The sequence below is a fragment of the Bos indicus genome, chromosome 19 (assembly GCF_029378745.1).
Source record: "Bos indicus isolate NIAB-ARS_2022 breed Sahiwal x Tharparkar chromosome 19, NIAB-ARS_B.indTharparkar_mat_pri_1.0, whole genome shotgun sequence".
In the NCBI taxonomy this organism is placed as follows: Eukaryota; Metazoa; Chordata; class Mammalia; order Artiodactyla; family Bovidae; genus Bos; species Bos indicus.
The window spans coordinates 50,063,568-50,086,786 of record NC_091778.1 but is presented as its reverse complement, the minus strand read 5'-3'; the positions used below and the strand labels follow the sequence as shown (position 1 = coordinate 50,086,786).

General features: G+C 36.6%; 1 protein-coding gene across 3 annotated transcripts in view; it reads left to right on the top strand.

Annotated features, from left to right (window-relative positions):
* The window catches only part of SMURF2 (SMAD specific E3 ubiquitin protein ligase 2), a 114,075-nt gene that overhangs the window by 73,807 nt on the left and 17,049 nt on the right, over positions 1-23,219 (top strand). For all 3 annotated transcript variants that reach the window (XM_070773807.1, XM_019980485.2, XM_070773808.1), the window contains exons 4-11: positions 1,571-1,704; positions 2,606-2,671; positions 4,600-4,684; positions 7,370-7,453; positions 10,166-10,368; positions 12,605-12,689; positions 17,241-17,399; positions 22,347-22,539. In XM_070773807.1, the coding sequence (XP_070629908.1) occupies positions 1,571-1,704; positions 2,606-2,671; positions 4,600-4,684; positions 7,370-7,453; positions 10,166-10,368; positions 12,605-12,689; positions 17,241-17,399; positions 22,347-22,539 (1,009 nt within the window). The remainder of the gene's footprint in view (positions 1-1,570; positions 1,705-2,605; positions 2,672-4,599; positions 4,685-7,369; positions 7,454-10,165; positions 10,369-12,604; positions 12,690-17,240; positions 17,400-22,346; positions 22,540-23,219) is intronic.

Sequence of the window (23,219 nt, the reverse complement as noted above, 5' to 3'; positions counted from 1 at the left end):
ATTCAAGGATACAGGCTGACAGAAACTTTCCTGTTTTTTGTATATGTTCCCAGGGTCTCTCTGGGCTTTGATATCCAGCCTTCCAACAGGATGCTTAAGCCAGTGGATGGGTAGGCTTTAAGGCCTCAAGGAACCGGTATTTTAGCATACCTGTGTATCAGGCTTGCCAGCTGGGACACTGACTTTAGTGTGATTTTTTTTTTTTTTTTAATATTTGGTCTGGGGTGATTTATCTTGTTAATACTTGATTCTGATTCTAGAATTTTTAAATGTCATGGAGGTATATAGTTACCGAATAAGCTCTGTTTAGGTTTATTTGAAAATTGATACACGTGTACTGAATGATATTTTAGTCTAGATTTTTTCATTTGCAAGCCGTAGAAATGAAATTCACATTGGCTTCATTTTTGAAAAGTGTTGCCTTACATAATGAAACATATACACATTGATATGTACAAAATAGATACTCAACAGGGACCTATTGTAATAACCTACATGGGAAAAGAATGAGTATATGTATAACTGATTCACTTTGATGTGCATCTGAAACCAACACAACAGTGTAAATATACTCCAGTATAAAGTAAAAAATGTAAAAGTATTAGCTTACGTAATTAAAAGGAGGGTAGGCATGCTTTAACACAGCTGGATCCAAGGCCTCAAGTGTGCCTTTCATGTTACTCATTTAAAAGATTTAGTCCTTACTTAAGTGGTATAGGTTTTTTTTTTTTTTTTTTTTTTTTTTTTTAATTTTTCTGATATTACTGCTTTACTGAATTACACTTTAAGGTCAAGGTTGCTGGACCAAAAATTTGACCTCTTAGAGTCATTGAAATTTAGGGTTCTACTGATATAATTATTTTATTGTATTTTCGCATGGGATGACACCATGTTAACAATTGGCTGTGGTAGAGCTTCTCCACACTTCCAGGTGTATGCACAGACAAGTGTAGTAACGCTTTTCCCTGCTCTGCTTGTCTGCAGGCAGTGAAGTGAAATCTGCAAGAGTCCTGCTCGCTCAAGGCCTGCATACAGGAAAGAAGCAGGGGAAAAGCGTTACAATCAGCTTTTGTTCTACAGCATTTTAAAACATAACAGGTATGTCAGATTTTTGGTCTGTCAGCCTTGACAATGCCCCTTGAAAATGAACTGAGTATTCGCTGAGGTAATAGGTCATGTCATTGAAATATATTTAAAATGTGACTGTGATAAAAGGTCTTCTAAGATTTTTGTTTTTGGGAAGAAATAATCATAAACTTCCATAGAGTTCTGTGACACTAGCTCCTAAAATAGTTTCTTTTATTAACAAAAATTGTTACTCAATCTGAAAGTGGCAAATGTGTTAAAGAATATATTAAAAATTCTTTTTAGACTTTACTTTTGAGCTTTTTTTTAAAAAAAATTCAGTCCTGTGGATAGATTGAATTCAAACATATTTCGGGCTATCTAACCATATTCTAAACATTTGTGACTTTGGACTACAACAAAAAGGAAAGAAAACTTAGAAAACTTTTATATTAACTACTCATAGTTACCAAGTTACTCATGCAGTCATTTTGGTTTTTTTTAGGTATATTGGAAAGTCTGATTCAGTTACGATCAGTGTATGGAATCACAAGAAGATCCATAAAAAACAAGGTGCTGGATTTCTTGGTTGTGTTCGTCTTCTTTCCAATGCCATCAACCGCCTCAAAGACACTGGTTGTAAGTAGATGACGAGTGCTCTTAAAAATTTAAATATACAAATTTAAATATATATACGTATATCTATATCTTGATGGGGGAGGCAGAGGTCCGAAACCTGACTTCCCCTGTATATCTGAAACATTGATAAAAATTCCTGGTCTAAATTTATTTTGTTGACTTTTTCAAAAGAAATGAAACATGTTAAGAATTCAGTTATGAGTGCCGTAATCAAAGTAAAACCAACATGCAGTGGTTGACATTGTTCCTTACTGTAACTGGTCAGGCCAGTGTCATGTCTGTTATTATAGATGAGACACGAGAGAAGAAGTGAGTTGCTTCTAAACGATTAGTACCAGAACTGACTCAAACCCTTTTGTTAGTTTATAGTTGCCCTCTTATTAATATTTATGTTGTGTGTGGGGGCAGGGGTTATTTGAAATGGTTAGATAAAAATATGACAACAACTAGCATTTTTGGACTCTTATGTGCCAGGTACTGTGCTGAGAGTTTTACATAACTATCTGATTTAATCCTTAATATATGGTATAATTATAGTACTATAATTATACCTGAAAAAAATCAAGCTTTAGGGATAAATTACTTAAGAACCAAACTATTAAGTGGCAAGCTAAGATTTAGACTAAAGTGTTTCGAAATTTTTGGAGAAAAATAACTGCTTGTTGGCATCATGTATTACGTTTTTTGAAATCTAAGTTTGTCAAAACTTCCATTGAGACATTATATTAATATTATGTGTGCAGTTAAAATTTTGAACATTTGTTTCATCATTAAACCTTAAAAGTTCTTGAAATGATTGGTCCAATTTCCAATGGATTGTAGAAATTTACTGTTACTCTATAGATGTTAGAATCTCTGATACCAACTTACTTTTTTTCCTTTTGTTGTTGATTTGAAATAGATCAGAGGTTGGATCTATGCAAACTTGGGCCAAATGACAATGATACAGTTAGAGGACAGATAGTAGGTAAGTGTGGCACTGAAAATTATATGAATTTTGGTTTCATTTAAGCTGACCTAAACTCTAAGTCTGACACGACTAAGCAACTTAACTTAGCACAGCAAACTCTGAATACATTTTAAATCAAAGTACTATAACTGTAGCTTTTGTAGGTTCATTGTACTGGCATGAATTAAATAAGTCATGTAAAATTATTTGAATACTGGATCCAGAGTCCAGGCCAACTTAATTTTTTTAAAAAGGAACAAAATATAAATAATGTAAAAAATATGCTCCTAATGTGAAGAACTATTGATCCTTTAGGAAGGAATTTTTTAAAAATATACAAATACAGTAAAACTTTGAGATAAATCAAGATCTTCTCAAACTAGTTTTTGAGTAAGAAAAGCCAGTTTAATACTTTATGGTTTTAAAATAATTTTTACTAAATGAAAAAAATAGGATGAGAAATAGCAGTATAGCACTGATAGGAGAAAGGGAAAATTGTTCTGTTACTCATAGGCACTTATTGGACTAGTGAGGTTATCTTGAATTGACCCTGTTATATAAAATTTCCTGAGACTTATCTTAAGAATTGATAGATTGAGATTGATCAAGATACCTAGAATAGTATAGGACACTGAGATGGGCTCCTTTGAAACTTCTTTAAAAAGAAATATGCAATTGAAATCTTACCATTTGATTATAGAGCAGAGTTTAGAATAAAATGATTGCATTGTATGTGGGACTTCCCTGGCGGTCCAGTGGTTAAGATTCCGTGGTTCCAACGCAGGGGCATGGGTTCAGTCCCTGGTTGGGAAACTTAAGATCCCACATGCTGTATGGCACGGCCAAAATATATTTAAAAAAAAAAATTGCATTATATTGCGTTATATGAACCTGTTAGAGAGGTTTTAGTTACAGAAAGTACTTGAAAGACTTAAATTTAGAAGGCAATGAATTAGGTTCATGGTTAGGGAGTTGCCAGAGCCCACTCCAGTACTCTTGCCTGGAAAATCCCATGGACGGAGGAGCCTGGTAGGCTGCAGCCCATGGGATCTCGAAGAGTCGGACACACTGAGCAACTTGACTTTCACTTTTCCCTTTCATGCATTGAAGAAGGAAATGGCAACCCACTCCAGTGTTCTTGCCTGGAGAATCCCAGGGACGGCGGAGCCTGGTGGGCTGCTGTCTCTGGGGTTGCACAGAGTTGGACACGACTGAAGCGACTTAGCAGCAGTAGCAGCAGAGTAGCATCATAACAAAAGCCCTATTGTGGGTATCAGGGAAGTATCTAAACTACAGTATTATTCATAATTCCTGTCATTCTTAGATTGAAAAGGAAGTTAAAAACTCAAAAATGTGAAATACATGAATATACCTTTCATTGTATTATATTTCAAGTGCACTCGTGGACTTTACTCTTGCCTGGAGTCTCCCATGGACGGAGGAGCCTGGTGGGCTGCAGTCCATGGGGTCTCTAAGAGTCGGAGACGACTGAGTGATTTCACTTTCATGCATTGGAGAAGGAAGTGGCAACCCACTCCAGTGTTCTTGCCTGGAGAATTCCAGGGACAGGGGATCCTGGTAGGCTGCCATCTACGGAGTCTCACAGAGTCGGACACCACTGAAGTGACTTAGCAGCAGCAGCAGCATGGACTTGTGTTGCCCCATTATGATAGGAAGAAAAGGAGTTCATGGACTCTCCTCCATGAACATGATAAAAGCAGACGCTTTACCGTTTGAGCCACCAGGGAAGTCATGATAAAAGGTAGAAAACGTTAAAGGGGAAAATCTCATGGACGAAGAAATTGCAGAATTTAGTAGAAACTAGAGTTCATTCTTAACTATTAAAATAAGCTAATAAGCCAGCTATCTTTTAAAAAGCAGTATTGTAAATTGCAGTAATTCTTTCTAGTTCTGTGACTCTTGGTGATGTTTCTGTTGTTTAATAGTGAGCCTTCAGTCCAGAGACCGAATAGGCACAGGAGGACAAGTGGTGGACTGCAGTCGTTTGTTTGATAATGACTTACCAGATGGGTAAGCTAAATTCATTGGTGATAGCCTTAAAATAATGAGCAGTAAGTTGGTGTTTACACGTTAGAAATTTGCTGATCAGTTCTAGAGTCCTGGTTTTCCTTGCACTTAGAAAATTAGTGAGGAATCTTATTACAACAGATTCATAAAGTAAGATATGAATTAATTATGAACAAATTAGATATGTTACATTTGTTTTACTTAAGAGTTTTGACTGGGAAAAAAATCAAATTGCTTGACAGATATAAATCTCTTGTAAATATTATGTATTCAAAACAAAAGCTTTTTTGTTTGATTAAATTATTTAAAACATGGCATATACATACTGAATGAGACATTGCTCTATTTAAAGGGATGGTATACAGAATTTGTGTAATAGTAATTACAATAACATAGTAACATTTATTGAGCCTACAAGTGTTAGCACTTTATATCATTTATCATTACATGATATGCATAATATTTAATTCTCATAGCATGTGATTCTGGAGTTAGACCATTAGGGTTTCAATCCTTACCCTTCTGTTTACCAGCTTTATAAGTTTAATCCATTTATTTGGCTTTTGTGAACTTTGGTTTATATTGCAGATAATGATGGTAGTGCACTTGCCTTAAATACTTGTGAGGATGAAATGGAATCATTCATGTAGCGCGCTTAGCACAATGTCTCACATACAGCAAGTGCTTAATAAATAATTAGCTGTTACTACTACCATTACTACTGTACCACCCTCATGCATTTTACAGGCTTAAGGAACTGAGACTCAGAGAAGATATGTATTTTGCCAAAGGCCACATAAAAATGGCACAACTGGAACTCAGATTTAAGTCTTGATTCGAAGTTTATGCTTTTATCATTGTTCTCTATTTTTGTTTGATACTAGTTCTGAAATCTTACCATTTTATTTTTAATTTTCAAAGTATTTTTAATTAACTTCAGTGAGGTATAGTTTACATGTATAACGAGTTATATCCATTTAAAATGTATAATTGATTTAAATTTTGATTTAAGTTATTTTCACATGAAATTTCAAATCCAGGCTATGATGTTTACTCATTTTGTGTGAACTGTTAAAAATTGCTATAATTTAAGTCTGTTTATAGGTCATTTTAGACTCTTGATGTACCTGTTAATTTTTATGGATGTGAGGTAAATTATGGTACTTTTGAGGGAGAAGTTTAGGATGAAATAACTAATCAATATTGAGAGGTTACAAAAGTGTAAGGCTAATTATTCTAAATTTGCTCCACATCATTGTACTGTAATTGTAATCACGGAGGGGAGAAACTTGCAAGTGCCTTTTTATTTTCTATTTTTTTGCCAGCGGCTTGTGGCATATTAACATTACTGTAGTCACCTAATTTTTTTGTTATATTAATAAGATTGAAGAAGTAAAATTTTTGCTTTTTAAAAATTTAGTTTGATAAATAGCAAATGTTGGTGAAGTTATGGAGAGAAAGGAACCCTTGTATGGCATAGATGGGAGTGTAAATTGGTACAGCCATTATAGAAAATGGTATGGAGGTTCCTCAGAGAGTTAAAAACGGAATTACCATATGATCCAGCTATTCCATTTCTGGGTATCTATCCTAAGAAAATGAAAATACTAATTCAAACAGGTATATGCATCCCTTTGTTTGTTGCAGCATTATTTATTATAGATGAGATACGGAAGCAGCCTGTGTGTGTCCATTAACAGAGACATGGATAAAGAAGATGCAGTGTATACACACACACACACAAAATAGAATATTGCTCAGCCATAAGAAAGGAATGAGATCTTGTCACTTCTAACAACACAGGTGGATCTAGAGAGTATTATGCTAAGTGAAATAAGTCAGAGAAAGACAAATACCATCTGATTTCACTTGTATGGGGAAACTGAAAAACAGAGCAAACAAACAAATGAAACAGACTCAGATACAAAGAACAAACTCTGTATTGCTTTGCCAGGGCAGGGAGAGGGAGGGGAATGGATGAAATAGGTGAAGAGGATTGGGAGGTACAAACTTCCAGTCATAAGTAAGTCATGGGGATGTGATGTACAGCATAAGGAATATGGTCCATGTTGTAGTAACTTTGGTCACAGAAGGTTACTAGACTTATCCTGGTGATCATTGTGTAGTGTATGGAGATGTTAAATCACTATGTTGAATGCCTGAAACTAATATAATGTTGTATGTCAGCTATACTTAAAATTTTTTTTTAATTCATAAATAACTTTTGATAGAAAATATGTAAGAGAAAATAAAAATATGAAGATTAAAAAATTAGTTTGGGTAGCCTAAATGTTTTGGAAAGATTTTTATATACATTTCTAGCTACATTTAATTTTTTAAAATTATGTGTAATTTTTATTTTTAGTATGGACTTTTTTCCCCTCCCACTAAATTCTGGAGAATTAGTATAATTATTAATAATTGAGCATTGTTTACATCATTGAAAAATTCTCAGTTTGGCTGATGGAAGATAGTCACTCCTCAGAATAAATATTTTAAAAGCTTCAGAATTCCAGAAGACATATTGTACAGTTGTAAAATAAGTTGAAACAATTTTTATATTCTGTGCATTGTTTTTTTCAATTTGTCATTGCTGATTCATAACAACAAATGTCTTGTGGCTTGCACCAAAACCACTCCATGTCTGGCTTCCTATTACTGCTTTATCTCTCAATATTTTTATTTAAGCTGGGAAGAAAGGCGAACTGCCTCTGGAAGAATCCAGTACCTAAACCACATAACAAGAACTACGCAGTGGGAACGCCCAACACGGTGAGAACATAAGAATCTTTTTCCAGAGTCTGTGCTATTCACCCTCCTGAAGTCACCCTCTGCTTGTATGTCAGCTTTATCAGATTTCTTTCCTTTGTGTAAAATGCTCTAGATCAGTAGATCTTATAGCAGATGCCTTTATTATTTTTAATAAAGATTGCTTAGCAGGTTATCCTGTTTTTGTAGCTCCATGGCCTGTGATGGTATTTAGTAAATATTTATTAAATGAGCTAAATGAATACATTAAATAAGTCTTACTCCTGCGACTCTTAAATTTTTTGAGTCCATTATTGAAGGGCTGTAACAAAATATGTGTACAGGGATCACCATTTATTCAGTCTTGTCAAGGGGTGATTATAGTGTGTCCAGTAAGGTCTGTGACCAAGAGAAGAACCAGATGGTCTGAGACCATCTGGAGAGGCACTTGACTTAGAGTCGGGGGTAAGGGAATGGTAGAACTTGGAAAGGAAAACTCTGAAGGAGGAGAATCTCTGAACTAAAAATCCTGAAGCATGTGAAGATTTAGCCAAGTAAGGGGGAACATGATGAAAAGTGTTCAGGACAGTGGTAACAGCTATCATTGAATTTACTAAATTGTTGTATGCTTGGCTCTGTGCTATAACAATGAATAATGCCGAAAGGCCTTCCTGGAGCTTAATGTGTAAAGACAGGGGGATGCAAGGTAATTTTTGAAAGCTTCAAGGAAAGCTCTCTAAGTAACTGAAAGTGAATAGGATAAGTGGCTGGATTTCCTTTTTTTACTTTTCAAAATAAGAAAAAAGTTTATTTGCCACCTGTACTTACTCAGTGCTTGCTTTGCCCCTCCTACTGTTTTTTTTCCCTCCCTGAACAGGAATGACCCCAGACATAGAACATCGAATGCTTCTCATTAGCTATCAGTTCAGTTCAGTCGCTCAGTCGTGTCCGACTCTTTGCGACCCCATGAATCACAGCACGCCAGGCCTCCCTGTCCATCACCAACTCTCGGAGTTCACCCAAACTCACATCCATCAAGTTGGTGATGCCATCCAGCCATCTCATCCTCTGTCGTCCCCTTCTCCTCCTGCCCCCCAATCCCTCCCAGCATCAGGGTCTTTTCCAATGAGTCAACTGTTCACATGAGGTGGCCAAAGTATTGGAGTTTCAGCTTCAGCATCAGTCCTTCCAATGAACACCTAGGACTGGTGTCCTTTAGGATGGACTGGTGGATCTCCTTGCAGTCCAGGGGACTCTCAAGAGTCTTCTCCAACACCACAGTTCAAAAGCATCAATTCTTCGGTGCTCAGCTTTCTTCACAGTTCAACTCTCACATCCATACATGACCACTGGAAAACTTTTATTTTATTGGGATTAAATTGCTTAACTCATTGAGTCACTCAGTCTTCTCTATTACACTGTGATTCTTGGATGAAAGCCTAGCTTATGTTGCCATTTAAAAAAATGCTTATTTGAGAGTTTATTTCTAGTATTAACCAGCCAAGGATTATATTGAAGTCAGAAGAATCTATTTTTATCATATCTCAGTGTAAATAAATGTGTGCTTGTGTCAGTGTTTTAGTGAAGTCCCTTTCTTCCTCATTTAACTGATAAAATTGACTTTAATTTTCACATGTATAAAGTTGATTGTAAATGTTAGTTTAAAAATTAACTCTTGATTATCCTCTTAATTTGGTTGACCTAGAAGAGACTGGAAGCTCTTTGAAGTGACAGACTATCTTCTTTCCTTTATTCATTCAGTATTTATTGAACTACTTCTCTTAAATGTATGCTGAGTACTGTTCCAGGTACAGGAATATATACGGTGGGTAACTAGGCAGACTCTGTTCTCTCAATAAATATTCTAGTAGGAGAAGATGGGCAGAAACAGGGTTGCAGATGAGGAAAATACCAGAATTAACTGCTCTGCTGAGGAAGAAAGGTGATGTACTATCAGATGCCTGGGTGAGTAGATCTGACGGTCAGGAAGGACTTCTTAGAGGCAGCATTTAAGCTTAAACTGTGATTTGAATGACAAAAAAGAGTCTGGCCTAGAGAAAATAGGAGAAAAAATCATCCTAAATAGGAGGAAGGGCTGCTCTCTGGCACTGAAGGTAAAACAACCATGCAAGCTTGAGGAGGAGGAAGAGGGTTGGTGCGGCAGAGGCAGCATGGGAGAAGGATGGAAGTGCAAGTCTGAGGTGGCCTGTAGCTGAGCCAAGCAGGGCTTTGGGCGCTCATACACACATCTGCAAATGTATGTAGATTTCATATAAAGTGTAATTAAGATCAATAAGGGCTTCCCTTATAGCTCAGATGGTAAAGAATATGCCTACAGTGCAGGAGACCTGGGTTCGATTCCTGGGTCGGGAATATCCCCTGGAGGAGGAAATGGCAACCCACTCCAGTTTTCTTGCCTGGAGAATCCCAAGGACAGAGAAGCCTAGTGGGCTACAGTACATGGGGTCGCAACGAGTCGGACACGGCTAAGTGACTAAACCACCACCACCAAAGTGATTTTAATCTGTAATTGATAATCTGCTTATCACCTGGGTTTCTTTGGTGCTTTGAGACTTCTGGTTTGCTTTTATTTAGAGTTTCTTGAAGTTGTCATGTTTGTATTAATCATTCTGTTTTCTTGGAAGTGATTGTTACTGCAGTACACACATTGTCTATAATCTCTACTTGTGATATCTGAGTTGAGTAAGTTTTTATTTCCTTGTTACTTTTTGATAGACCGGCATCTGAATATTCTAGTCCCGGCAGACCTCTTAGCTGCTTTGTTGATGAGAACACTCCAATTAGTGGAACAAATGGTGCAACGTGTGGACAGTCTTCAGATCCCAGACTGGCAGAGAGAAGAGTCAGGTCACAACGACATAGAAATTACATGAGCAGGACACATTTACATACTCCTCCAGACCTACCGGAAGGCTATGGTATGACAACTACCAGAGGAAAAATAAAGTGTGTTTTACTGACTTAAGCTTGCTTAGAAAGCCAGAAAATCAGCCTTTAAAGTAGTTATTAATCTGGGTTTAGGAATTCTGCATGAAAATAAAAGTAAATGTAAAACCCCCCAACTCTGATAAGTCTCTGAAGTGATAGAAAACTAACAAGAGTCTGACTTTGGGTTAGTCATTTAACCTCAGCCTTTTTGCTCCTTTACAGTGAAATGAGGTGAACAATACCTCTCCTTTTCACAAAGGTTTTGTGAGGAGTATATGAAACAGCGTGAGACTGCTTTGTACACAGGCACTGTAAAAAGTGGGATGCTGGTGTTCTTGATAATGGCAGTCTGAAGTCAGAACTGTAATGTAATTTTCTAAACATACATATTTAGAAATAACTTAAATAGCATGTTTGTGATGGTATTTATGTATTATATTTGTACTGTCTATAGTTTGGGGTTATCTGAGTGATTGGGTTATTGTAAATGATTTAGTCACTTCTGTGTTTGTGTAAAAATATAATCTTAGGTAATTTCCTAAATTTTAGAATTCCATGTGGGAGATAATATGAGTCTTCTTATAGCTGAGGACATGTGAACTCTTGTAGTATGAACTCAACTGGAGTCTCTTGTTAAAAACTTAACCAAGTTACTTACGCCCTTGCTCTTCTCACAACCTCTAGATAAACTACTGTGGGCTGGTCATGACACCTAGTGACCAACATGGGAATTGCCTGATCTAACTTATTTTTACTCTAGAATATTTTTAAAACTTAAATGCATCATTCTGACTTTATAAAGTATTTTAACTCTGTAATTAAAAAAAATTTTTTCCCCATTAATTATGCTAGGCCATACAGGTTAACTTAAAGCACAGTGATTAGCGCATGGAGCTTGGAAAACAGGCAGACCTGGGTTCAAATCCTGTCTTTGCTACATGTTATTAATAGTTGTTTGACTCTGGGTACATTATTTAACCTCTCTGAGCCTCCAGTTTTATCTTACATAAAAAGGGGGAAGTATTAGTACCAACCATATAGATTTGTTGTAAGAAATAAATGAAATTTCATGAGAAGTTAAAATTAGTAAAATTTAGCAGTCATTATTAATGTTCAGACATTACAATCTAGTATTGCCTGCCATTACTCTTTGAGATTATATGGCAAGCAGCTTGGAGTGTGGGTAGTCATACTTTTATATTTGTGTGATTTCAGTTAAAAAATTTTTTTGTACAACTGAAACATAGGAGTAAAAAGTGAGTTCCGAGGCTGAAATTATTGCAGCTGTCATGCAGAACCAGTTTTAAACATTTTTGCATTTATAATTTTAAAAGTTTAAAGTTTAAATTGGTTTTCATTACAAGTTTGTGAACAAATGTATACTAATAAGTATTAGCAATAATTTTATTGTTTCATATGTTGGAATTTTTCATTAGATATTTTTTTTTAAGTAGTTCTGTTGCTGCAAAGCATAAATAAGACCGAAAACCACCATTGAAGAAACGCCATTAGAGAAGCCCTTGCACAGATGCCTTCTCTTTTCTGGCTTCCTCAGTCTCTTCCCAAAGGCTTTGACTTAATTTTACCTATGGCTTTTTTCTCTCCAGTAGGCACACTTGCCTTTAGTCTTTCTCTTTCTGACTTGATTATTTTTCCATCGTTGCCTATTTTTGACTATAGGGTATCTCTCTCATATTTCGTTGTTTTTGCTTTAGTCGGAGTCCAAGTGTAGACTTGAGACTACACTTCTCTCAGGGAAAGAAAAAAATACAAGTTTTTATATAAAATTATTTAAAAAGCATTCCCAGCCTGTTAACTCTTTGAAAGTTTCTACACATCCCCTGAGAATCTCCCCAGAGTTGGCTGGCCTCTTCCTTTGAGCCCTTCTGTTCCCCTTAGTCTCTACATTTAAGACAAACAAAAGATAATTTCATGTTTGTTTCATTTAATTATTGGTACTATGACAGTCTTGTTTTCTGTTTTCCATTGCAACATGTTTAATATTTGAGCCATATTTTAGATAGCTGGCCTGTGACCCTCAGCACCATTTATAAGATTGTTTCCAGGAGGAAATGTGTTCTGAGTTCAGAACAAGTAAGGCAATTCCTTTGTAATAAAATAGATTGGTAATTTGGAAATTTTACCTATTCATGTCCTAGTGTTCATAGCTGTTTTTGATTTGGACATTCTGAATGTTTTTATCATTAGTGTTTCTTAATTTTACAGAACAGAGGACAACACAACAAGGTCAGGTGTATTTCTTACATACGCAGACTGGCGTGAGCACATGGCATGATCCAAGAGTGCCTAGGTAAGAACATGTTCTGAATACCCTTCATACCATTGAATATCCATTTCACTGAGGATTTATTTGATTATTTAATCTTTAACTCCTTAAAATAGTAAAAGTTTGGCTCTTTCAGATCATCTTTTCAGTTTGACATTTAGTTGGAAGTTCTAACTTCTCTGCAAGCCTATCCACAAGCCTATCCCCGTGCCCTACCCACCGCCCCCCAACCAGTCCCTGGTTCCTCTCCCCTTCCCCCTTAAAAAAATCAAGGCAGAAACATGAGTCTTTTAAGAGTTTGAAAGATGACTTGGGGAAAACATGGAAACGTTAACAAAAACATTTTTCTTAAGGGTAGTAAATTGATATTTTTATTTCTGGTTAGGCTTTTTTTTTTTAAGGTTTATTTATTTTAGCTTTATGTAAATATAATCAATCTTCAGGTTTTAAAGTAGAAGAGAAATAACCCAATTAAAAGAAATTAAATTTATTTTAAATGCCAAAACTTGTATATTTGAACTGCAGGCATTGTTGAATGCCAACCCCAAAATGTCAGCTATCTTTTAACTTCAAGAAGATGACATGACACAAAATCAATTCAGTAGTTGAACATAATTTCTAGTACATTTTAGTATCTAATAATGGATTTTAAGCCACTAGCTATTTGAATTATTTTCTAATGAACAGACGGAGGGTGCCAAGCAGTCCAGTTGAAGCTGCAAAAAAAAAGGCTGAGTTCTAAATGAGTTTCTAAATCAACTTTGTAAGCTGCACATATACCTTTATAAGATGAGGATATTTTATATATTAAATACAACATTCCTCTCTTTAAAAAATCCTATGGAGAGTCAGATCTTTTCCTGCATAAAGTTTGTACTCAGAGCTCTGTCAAGAGTCATGTTTTTAAATTAAAAACAGATTTGACTAGCTGATTTTGGATGGCTTTGATACTCTATTTATTTATAAATAAAGCTATTATAATGAAAATGTTTTACCTTTTTTTTTTTTTTTTGGCCTTACTTGGTGGCTTGTGGGATCTTAATTTCTCTACCAGGGATTGAACCTGTGCTCCAACAGTGAAAACTGCCTAATCGGCCAGGGAATTCCCAAAATGTTTTACTTGTGATAGAGCTTAATTAGAATCTTTTGAGAGTGGCAGCCAAGGAAATGTGTTATCATTAATGATTGTGTCAGGGTGGCCATTTCTGTGTGTTCATGATATAAGCTATTGATTAAAAAAAAAAATAGTGGAGAGGAAATTTTTGTTTTATTAATAAGCTCACTGAAAAAAATCCAAGTGCCTAATTTTTAGAAATAAGAGTTTTGTTACATAAGTTATTAAAAGAAGTGCTTTGGGTTTTGTTTATCAAGTTGAAGGTCAATATTGAACTTTTCTATAAAATTAAAGTCATTGTAAGGAAATGTTTAGAAGAAAAATGATTCTTAAAAAAAACTAAATAATTTATAGTAGTGTGAAAGTTGATTTTGAGTTGCCTGTTGAAAGAGTAGTATGTTAAGCCGGCATCAGAAGTTGGAATTGAGAGAGATTCTGGCACCACAGTTGGCAATATGTTCTTATTCCTGAGAAAACAGTGGCAGTTTTTCATTAATTAGTAAGGGGTTTCTATAAGGATTTAAGAATATTTCATATTGAGTATTGAATAATAACTTTAAGAAATAATGCTCTGGATTATGTGTTTTCTTTAGTCTCTATACTCCAAAGTGTTATCTTAAATTATGTATCTTTTGTTTGGGGAGTTCCTTTAATAAATACGTCTTTTGTATGGAGGATCTTTTATCGAAGCAGACTGTAAATATTTAGATTCTATTAAAATATTATTACTAGTCAAAGACGTTTATAAAATAGTGTAACTCAGACACTTTTAAGACTAGCTTTATTTAAAGATACCCAGTAAACTTAGATTTACTGAGAAGTCGCATTTCAGAATGTTCTGTATTTCCCTTTAAAATAGTGATTAATGATGCTTTGTTGTTCACTCCGTGGCACACTGACCATGTAGTCTTGATACCATACCATCTTCCTTTAATCACGTCTCAGCGCCACGTAGTGTTTACAGTTTGCTGCTGCTTATCAATTCTTTAGAGTTCTTCCATGTATGACTGTAAATCTATAAAATTCTGAATAAAATGATATAAGGTCAAATGTTGCATTATAGCAAAAGAATTATTCATTCTTTGATTGCAGTAATTACCTTTCATTTCTAAAAGTTCCATTAAAAAAAAACTATTCATTCTTAATCTCTAAGTGATAGTTTGTTTCTATAATTGTTCCCTTTTATTATTATTTTCTTACACTGCATATCATAGCTATTCTTTCTGATCTCTGATAGTACTTGGGGATCTAATTCCTTGGTTTTGTTTCTACTGACTCTCAGTCACCATGAATTCTTTTCTGAATGAAGTGTTTGGTGATCTTTGATTGTGAGTTTGATTTTAATTGGTTGGAGTTCTGTGAACCTAAAGTGAGAATTGAGGAATTTTTCCTGGAATCACTTCATCTTGCCTTTGAGTTCTCAGTGGGGAAGTTCCAGATTTCCTTTTCTAACCTTGCTGCTGGTCTGAGGCTGAGTTTACCAGTTAATCACTGCTCTCTGGCAGCCCCCCACTCTACCTGTCTGCCTCTCAGGTACCAGCTCCAGCTCAATTCACTTAAAAAAAAAAATTGAGGAGGATTCTTGGAACTCTTCCCCTTGGCTCTTTTGAAGATTAGCAGTGTCTCAGAATAGTTTCTTCTTTCCAATATTTAGTTGTTCTGAAGCAGAAAAATCTCTGGGGCTTCTGTAAGCACAGGTCAGAAATCATTGTTCCAACAAATCTATGGGTGCCCATCATTGTATTTTCACTGTGGCCAAGAAGAGGTTATTTCAGGAAAACTTTTTTCTAGTTTAACTTTTAAAACATAATTTTGATGAGATTTGTCATTATAATTTTTGGCTATAGTTCAAATTTATATTAGATATGCTACTTTTATTTCATTCTTTCAGTTCAGTTCAGTCGCTCAGTCGTGTCCGACTTTGTGACCCCCATGAATTGCAGCACGCCAGGCCTCCCTGTCCATCACCAACTCCCAGAGTTCACTCAAACTCAGTCCATCGAGTTGGTGATGCCATCCATCTCATCCTCTGTCGTCCCCTTTTCCTCCTGCCCCCAGTCCCTCACAGCATCAGTCTTTTCCAATGAGTCAACTGTTCACATGAGGTGGCCAAAGTATTGGAGTTTCAGCTTTAGCATCATTTCTTCCAAAGAAATCCCAGGGCTGATCTCCTTCAGAATGGACTGGTTGGATCTCCTTGCAGTCCAAGGGACTCTCAAGAGTCTTCTCCAACACCACAGTTCAAAAGCATCAATTCTTCGGCGCTCGGCTTTCTTCACAGTCCAACTCTCACATCCATACATGACCACTGGAGAAACCATAGCCTTGACTAGACGGACCTTTGTTGGCAAAGTAATGTCTGCTTTTGAATATGCTATCTAGGTTGGTCATAACTTTCCTTCTAAGGAGTAAGTGTCTTTTAATTTCATGGCTGTAGTCACCATCTGCAGTGATTTTGGAGCCCCCAAAAATAAAGTCTGATACTGTTTCTACTGTTTCCCCATCTATTTCCCATGAAGTGATGGGACCAGATGCCATGATCTTAGTTTTCTGAATGTTGAGCTTCAAGCCAACTTTTTCACTCTCCACTTTCACTTTCATCAAGAGGCTTTTTAGTTCCTCTTCACATGCAGGAGACATGGTTCAGTCCCTGGGTCAGGAAGATCCCCTGGAGGAGGAAATGGCAACCCACTCCAGTATTCTTGCCTGGAGAATTCCATGGACAGAGGAGCCCGATGGGCTACAGTCAATGGGATCAGAGTCAGACAAAACTGAGTGAGCGTTCATGTGGTATAACAACAGGGGTCTTTGCTCCATTAAAAATCTTTCGCTTCTTTTTACGTAGCAGTAAATCTTAGAACATTCTTCCTAAGGTGTCTTAAACTGATTCTCCATTCACTAGCTTTATAGCTTTTAGAATTCAAAAAGGAGCAGTTATCCTTTAAAACGTATGCTGTAGTTATTTTCAGGATCATAATTTTAATAACATGTCCAGTTTTGCTTTATTGAAGAGCTTAAAATTAATCATGGAATGAACATTTACACAGATTTTATGGCGTGGTAAAGAAATAATTGAAGGGAAATTTTAGAAAACATTTAATTCCTTATATCACTGACATTTGGAAAACAATGTTTTTTCAGACAAGTATTGAAGTACAGTTTATGTTGGCAAATGTTGTGATTGCTTTTAGATTAATTTAAAACCTGAATTACATTAAAACCCAGGAATGAACTCACTAAAAATGTAGGCTGTGTGATAAGTTTCTGAGCCATTTATGGATTGGGTTTTGAATAAGCAAGTTTGTTAAACCATTGGGAATTAAAGATTCCAGCTCAACGTCTCAAGTTTCTGAAACAATACATTTTCTCAGACTTCATGGGATTGTTCTGTGTCATTTACACTTGCTTGGCTCAGCAGGCCCAGCAGTGAGGTATTTTTTATTTTATATTTGTTTTTGCAGGGATCTTAGCAACATCAATTGTGAAGAGCTTGGTCCGTTGCCTCCTGGATGGGAGATCCGGAATACAGCAACAGGCAGAGTTTATTTCGTTGACCATAACAACAGAACAACACAGTTTACAGATCCTCGGCTCTCTGCTAACTTGCATTTAGTTTTAAAGTAAGTTTTTAAAATAATACATGTTAAGATATGAGTCTCAACAAAAGAAGACTGATGGATGCTTTTTGTAATAAATGTGATAGAATGGCTTCTTTCTTCAGTTATAAATTATTTCTGTTGAACATAATTTTATGGGTATACCAAATGTTACTCTCATGTTTGCATATTTTAATCCCAACTGTGCTTAAGTAGGAACCTGCCCTGAAATGTTAGGAGAAGGGTGTGTGTCAGAGGTTTGTCCCAGTACACCTGCAGAGACAGGCTGCTTTGTGGGGTAGGTGGAGTCCCTCTCCCCTTCACCCTGCAAGTGCCCTAGAACTAGCTCTAGGAAAGTTGAATCCATCCCAGAGGACTTTCTGCTGTCAGTTTTGTCCTTCAACTTGAATCCTTTTTTCCCATTTGCAGGACCGAAACAGTCTCTCTCACAAATCTTTGTGAATGGGCTTGATATATCCTTTTTTTTTTTTTAATTAAAATATAGTTGATTTATAATACTGTGTCAGTTTCAGGTGTATATCAGAGTGACCCAGTTATATGTATATATTTTTTCCAGATCATTTTCCATTATAGGTTATATAAGATATTGAATGTAGTTCCTTGTGTTCTGCAGTAAATCCTTGTTGCTTATCTGTTTTATGTATAGCAGTTTATATCTGTTAATCCCATACTGCTCATTTACCCCTCCCCACCCTCCCTTTCTCCTTTGGTAACCATAAATTTGTGTCCTATGTCTGTCAGTCTGGTTTTGTTTTGTGTATAGATTCATGTATATTATTTTTTAGATTGCACGTATAAGTGGTATCATATATAGTATTTGTCTTTCTCTCTGGCTTACTGCACTTAGTATGATATTCTCACGGTCCATCCATGTTGCTGCAAGTGGCGATATTTCATTCTTTTTTATGACTGAGTAATATTTCATTGTGCGTGAGTGAGAGTGTGTATGCTTGGGTTGCTTCCATGCCTTGGCTCTTGTAAATAGTGCTGCTATATACATTGGAGTGCATGTATCTTTTTGAATTTTCATGTTTTCCAGATACATGCCCAGGAGTGGGATTGCTAGATCATATGGTAGCTCCATTTTTAGTTTTTTTAGGACCCTCCATACTGTTTTTCATAGTAGCTACACCAGTTTACATTCCCACCAACAGTGTAGGAGGGTTTCCCTTTTCTTCCCACACTCTCCAGCATTTATTATTTGTAGACTTTTTTGATGAACTGTTTTAAAATTGGCTTTGTTGAAATTTAATTGACACACAGTAAGTTGTACATATTTTCTATGTACGGTTTGTTTTGACATATTATATACTGTGAGACTCTCACCTTAATTGCCTGGATCCTTAATGGAGATGGTGAACGTACCCACTGCCCCGCGAGTTCCTCCTGCCCCTCTCTAGCCTCTTGGTGGTCCCTCCTCCCACCCCTTCCCTCGTCTCCTGAGGCTGCCATAACAAAACACTACACGCTGGGTGGTTTAGAGCAATCTAAGTTCATTCTCTGATAGTTCTGGAGACGAGTTCAGAGCCAGGCTGGCCCAGGGTTGGTCCTTCTGGAATCTCTCAAGGAGGATCAGTTCCATGCTCTTCCCCTAGCTGCTGTTGGTTCCTGGAAACCTTGCTGTCCTTGACTTGTGGGAACATTATTCCAGTCTGTTCCTTGTCTTCACCTGGCCTTCTGCGATCTGGTCTACCCACAAAACATCTGCCACCAAGTGTGGGAGTTTTTTCCTCAAACATTTCAATTCTCCCCATCTACGGACTTGAATTCAGTCTAATGCCACCCAGTTAGCATCAGGCCTCACAGGTGAAGGGCTCAGTTTCAACTGGCCATAAGTCGAGGCGTTCTCATGACTCTCAGGTTCAGCAGTTTGCTAGAACGGCTCACAGAACTCAGGGAAGTTATTTCCTTACGTTACCAGTTTTTTTATAAAGGCTGTAACTCGGGAACAGCCAAATGGAAGAGAGGCATAGGGCAGGGGAGGGGCTGGGGGCTACATGGACCTTCCGTGTACTCTCCTGCAGGGTGCTTCATCCTCTGGGCACCTGCAGTGTGTTCTTCAACCCAGCTTTCTGAACACCAGCATTCAGGGGTTTTTATGGAGACGTTATCACATAGGAGTGATTGATCATTAACTCAGTCTCCAGTTCCTCTCCCCGCTCCCCAGAGGCTGGGGGGTGGCACTGAAAGTTCTAGGCTTCTCAGCAAGCCTTGGTCTTTCCTGCAACCAGGCCCTATCCTGCAACTATGTAATAGTCACCTCACTGAAACAAAAAAATGCTCCAAAACCCAGGAACTTCTGAGGGACTTAGGAGCTTCCCTGTCCTGTGCCAGGGACAAAGACCAAATATTGGAACAGAGTACACTTGCCACCTCTGTCACTCAGGAAATTTCAAGCATTTTAGGAGTTGTGTTGTCAATAACTGGGGACAAAGATCAAAGTATATTTCTTACTATGTTACAGCTTCTCCCCTATATTCTGGATCCAAATTTACCTCTCCTTATAAGAATACCAGTCTACTGGGTTTAGGGCCACCCTCATCTAGTGTGACCTCATTTAAGTTGAATACATCTGCAAAGACCCTGTGTCCAAATAAGGTCACAGTCAGGGGTGCTAAGGCTTATGCCTTCAACTTATTTACTTAGACACAGTTCAGTCCACACCTCATTTTCAGCCAACCACCGATTTGCTTTCTGTCACTATACACTGCAGTTTTTAGAGTTCTGGATAAGTGGATTCATACAGTATGTACTCTCTTTTGTTTGATTTCTTTTACTCAGCCTAATTATTTGAGATTCATCTCTGTTGTTGCCTGTGTCGTTCATTTGTTTTCATTCCATTGTGTGGATAGACCTCAATTTATGAATCTGTTTACCTCCTGATGAATATTTGGATTCAGTTTGGGGCTGTGACTAAACTGTTAGGAACATTTATGTTTAAGTCTTTCTGTGGACACTGTTACTTCTCTTTGATAAATAAACACCTAGGCTGCATCATATGACAGATTTGTGTTTAACTTTTGAAGAGACTGCCAGATTATTTTTTGAAGTGATTGTGCCATTTGACATTCCCAGTAGCAGTGTGTGAGAGTTGTAGTTGCTCTTGCTAACACTTGGTATGGTTAATCTTAATTTTAGACATTCTAATAGATGTGTAGTGGTATCTCATTAAGTTTTTTTAAATTTTTATTGAAGGATAATTGCTTTACAGAATTCTCATTAAGTTTTAATTTGCTTTTCTTTAGTAACTAATGATGTTGAACATCTTTTCATGGGCTTATTTCCATTTGTATATCTTCTTTGGTGAAGTTTTTAAAAAAAAAAAAACTGAGTTTTTTGAGTTTTGAGAATTCTTTAGATGCTTGAAATACACGTTGTATGTCAGCTATAAGTTTTAGAAAGATTTTCTCCTAGACCATGACTTGTCTCTTCATTTTTTTAACAGTGTCTTTTGAAGAGTGTAAAGGTTTTTTGAAATTTAAGTGATGTTCATTTTATCCATTTGTTTTTCTATGGATTGTGCTTTGGCACCTAAGACTTTTGGCTTTAGGTTTTACATTGAAGTCTCTGATCCACTTGGAATTAAAATTTTATGTATTTAACTTCGTATACCCAAGTTCTTTTTTTGGGATAGGATTAATACCATTGTTTAAAGAGTATTTTTAATACATTCTGTTTTGATTTACATATGCATGTGTATACAAAAAACACCTTTATTACAATGCTTATGAGAATAAATGGTGATTTGTCATTTTCATCAAAGCTGCATTTTTTTGGATCGTTACGTGTTCTAGGTATAAATTTGGGCTTTTACCTGTTGAATCATTATATGTAAAGTAAGTTTGAGTGATTTGTTAGAGAACTGAAAGTTATTTTTATTTTCTCATAGCTACCATTGTCCTTTACTTTTAGGTTAGAAGATTGTACTCTTGTCTGTTGTGTGTGAAATTAGATTCCAACTGAATCATTTAGCATTTGCGTAGACATTAATAGTGAATTACCTGATGTTTTATTTCCTGACAGTTTACTGAAATTAACTCATTCATTATATCATAAGATTCTTTAAAAAAATTCTTAGATGCAGCTTACAGTATTTTTGTCAGGAGAATAAATATATCTGTAGGCAATGTGCCTTCTGAAAATTATGTTTCTGCTGCACTTGGGAGTTTATTTCTGTGTATTTGTGGTAAACTATATATGCAGTTAGAAGTCACTGTAGTGTAAGAGACAATGTGAATGTACTTAATGCCAGTGACTATAATGCTTAAAAATGGTTAAAATGGTAAAGTTTATGTGTTTTTTACCACAGTAAAAATAAAAGTAAGGACCTCCTTAGTGGTCCAGTGGTTAAGACTTCATGCTTCTACTGCAGGGGACACAGATTTGATCCCTGGTCAAGGAATTAAGGTCCTGCATGCCACTCCCCCCCCCCCCCCCCCCCCCCCGCAAAAAAAAAAAAAAAGGAAGAAAAGAAAAATAGTCACTTTATAAAGCATTTAGACTTGTTTGTAAAGTGCTCATTTCTCTGTGACTTGCCACATTCCTGTGGTCTAGACTGTAGTGTGCATAGGAGAAGGGGTCCTGCCAGACTGCCAGTCCAGCTGTTTGTCTCTTGCAGAGAGACAGGCTCTAGATAACAGGCACAGGATTTGGCATATGCCCGAATTTTGAAGTGAGAGCTGGTAAACTGAGTGGAGGAAAATGGAAACAGTACTTGAGAAAATTGCTTTCAGCAGCTGGATAAAGCTTTTTGGATAAAACTCTAATTGTCCACTTCCATAAATTCTAAGAAATAAACTTTGGAGGCAGTTTATTGTTAGAAATGTCAAGCTAAGACTAAAACAAGGCCTCGAAATAATATAGATAGACTTGGTTTAGCATGCAATGCAATTTTAAATGTATAATTGAAGTCTTTAAAAAAGATTCTTAATAATATTTGTTTACTTTTAGTCGGCAGAACCAATTGAAAGACCAGCAACAGCAGGTGGTGTCGTTGTGCCCTGATGACACAGAGTGTCTGACAGTCCCACGGTACAAGCGAGACCTAGTTCAGAAGCTAAAGATTCTGCGGCAGGAACTTTCTCAGCAACAGCCTCAGGCTGGCCATTGCCGCATTGAGGTTTCCAGAGAAGAGATTTTTGAGGTAAATGTACAAGTCTGATTTTAAAATAGAGAAAATTTAAATTCCAGTGATGAACTTGTTTTCCAAATATATACTGGGGGGACTCAATCTCTTTAAGGGCTTCCCTGGTAGCTCAGACGGTAAAGAATCCGCCTGCAATGTGGGAGGACCTGGGTTTGATCACTGTAGGGAAGATTCCCTGGAGAAGGGAATGGTTACCTACTCCAGTATTCTTGTTTGGAGAATTCCATGGACAGAGGAGCCTGGCAGGCTACAATCCATGGGGTCGCAAAGAGTCGGACACGACTGAGCGACTTCCACTTTAATCTCTTTAAAATGGGAGAATTTTCATTAATTTCTCTTCTTACTTGTGGGGAGTAAAGGCAGTAGTATTGGAGAGATTTAATATATAAGATAAACACTTGGATGGGATGAAGTGTGAGAGGTTCTAATGGGTGCAGCTTGGTCCCTGCATTGCAGATACTGATTTGTTCATGAATTTTAAAAGACCACAGATATTATCCATCCCTTATTTTCTAATTCTTCCAAAAGGTAAGGGACTCTTAGATCAAAAAATCGTTTTGTCTAATTACTGTTGGACTGCTTCCTTAATTTATTGAAAATCTTCCTTTCTGGTATGTCCTTTTATCTCTGGATTTTATAGCTCTAATAGCAGCTTCAATGTTCTTACATAATAAGTG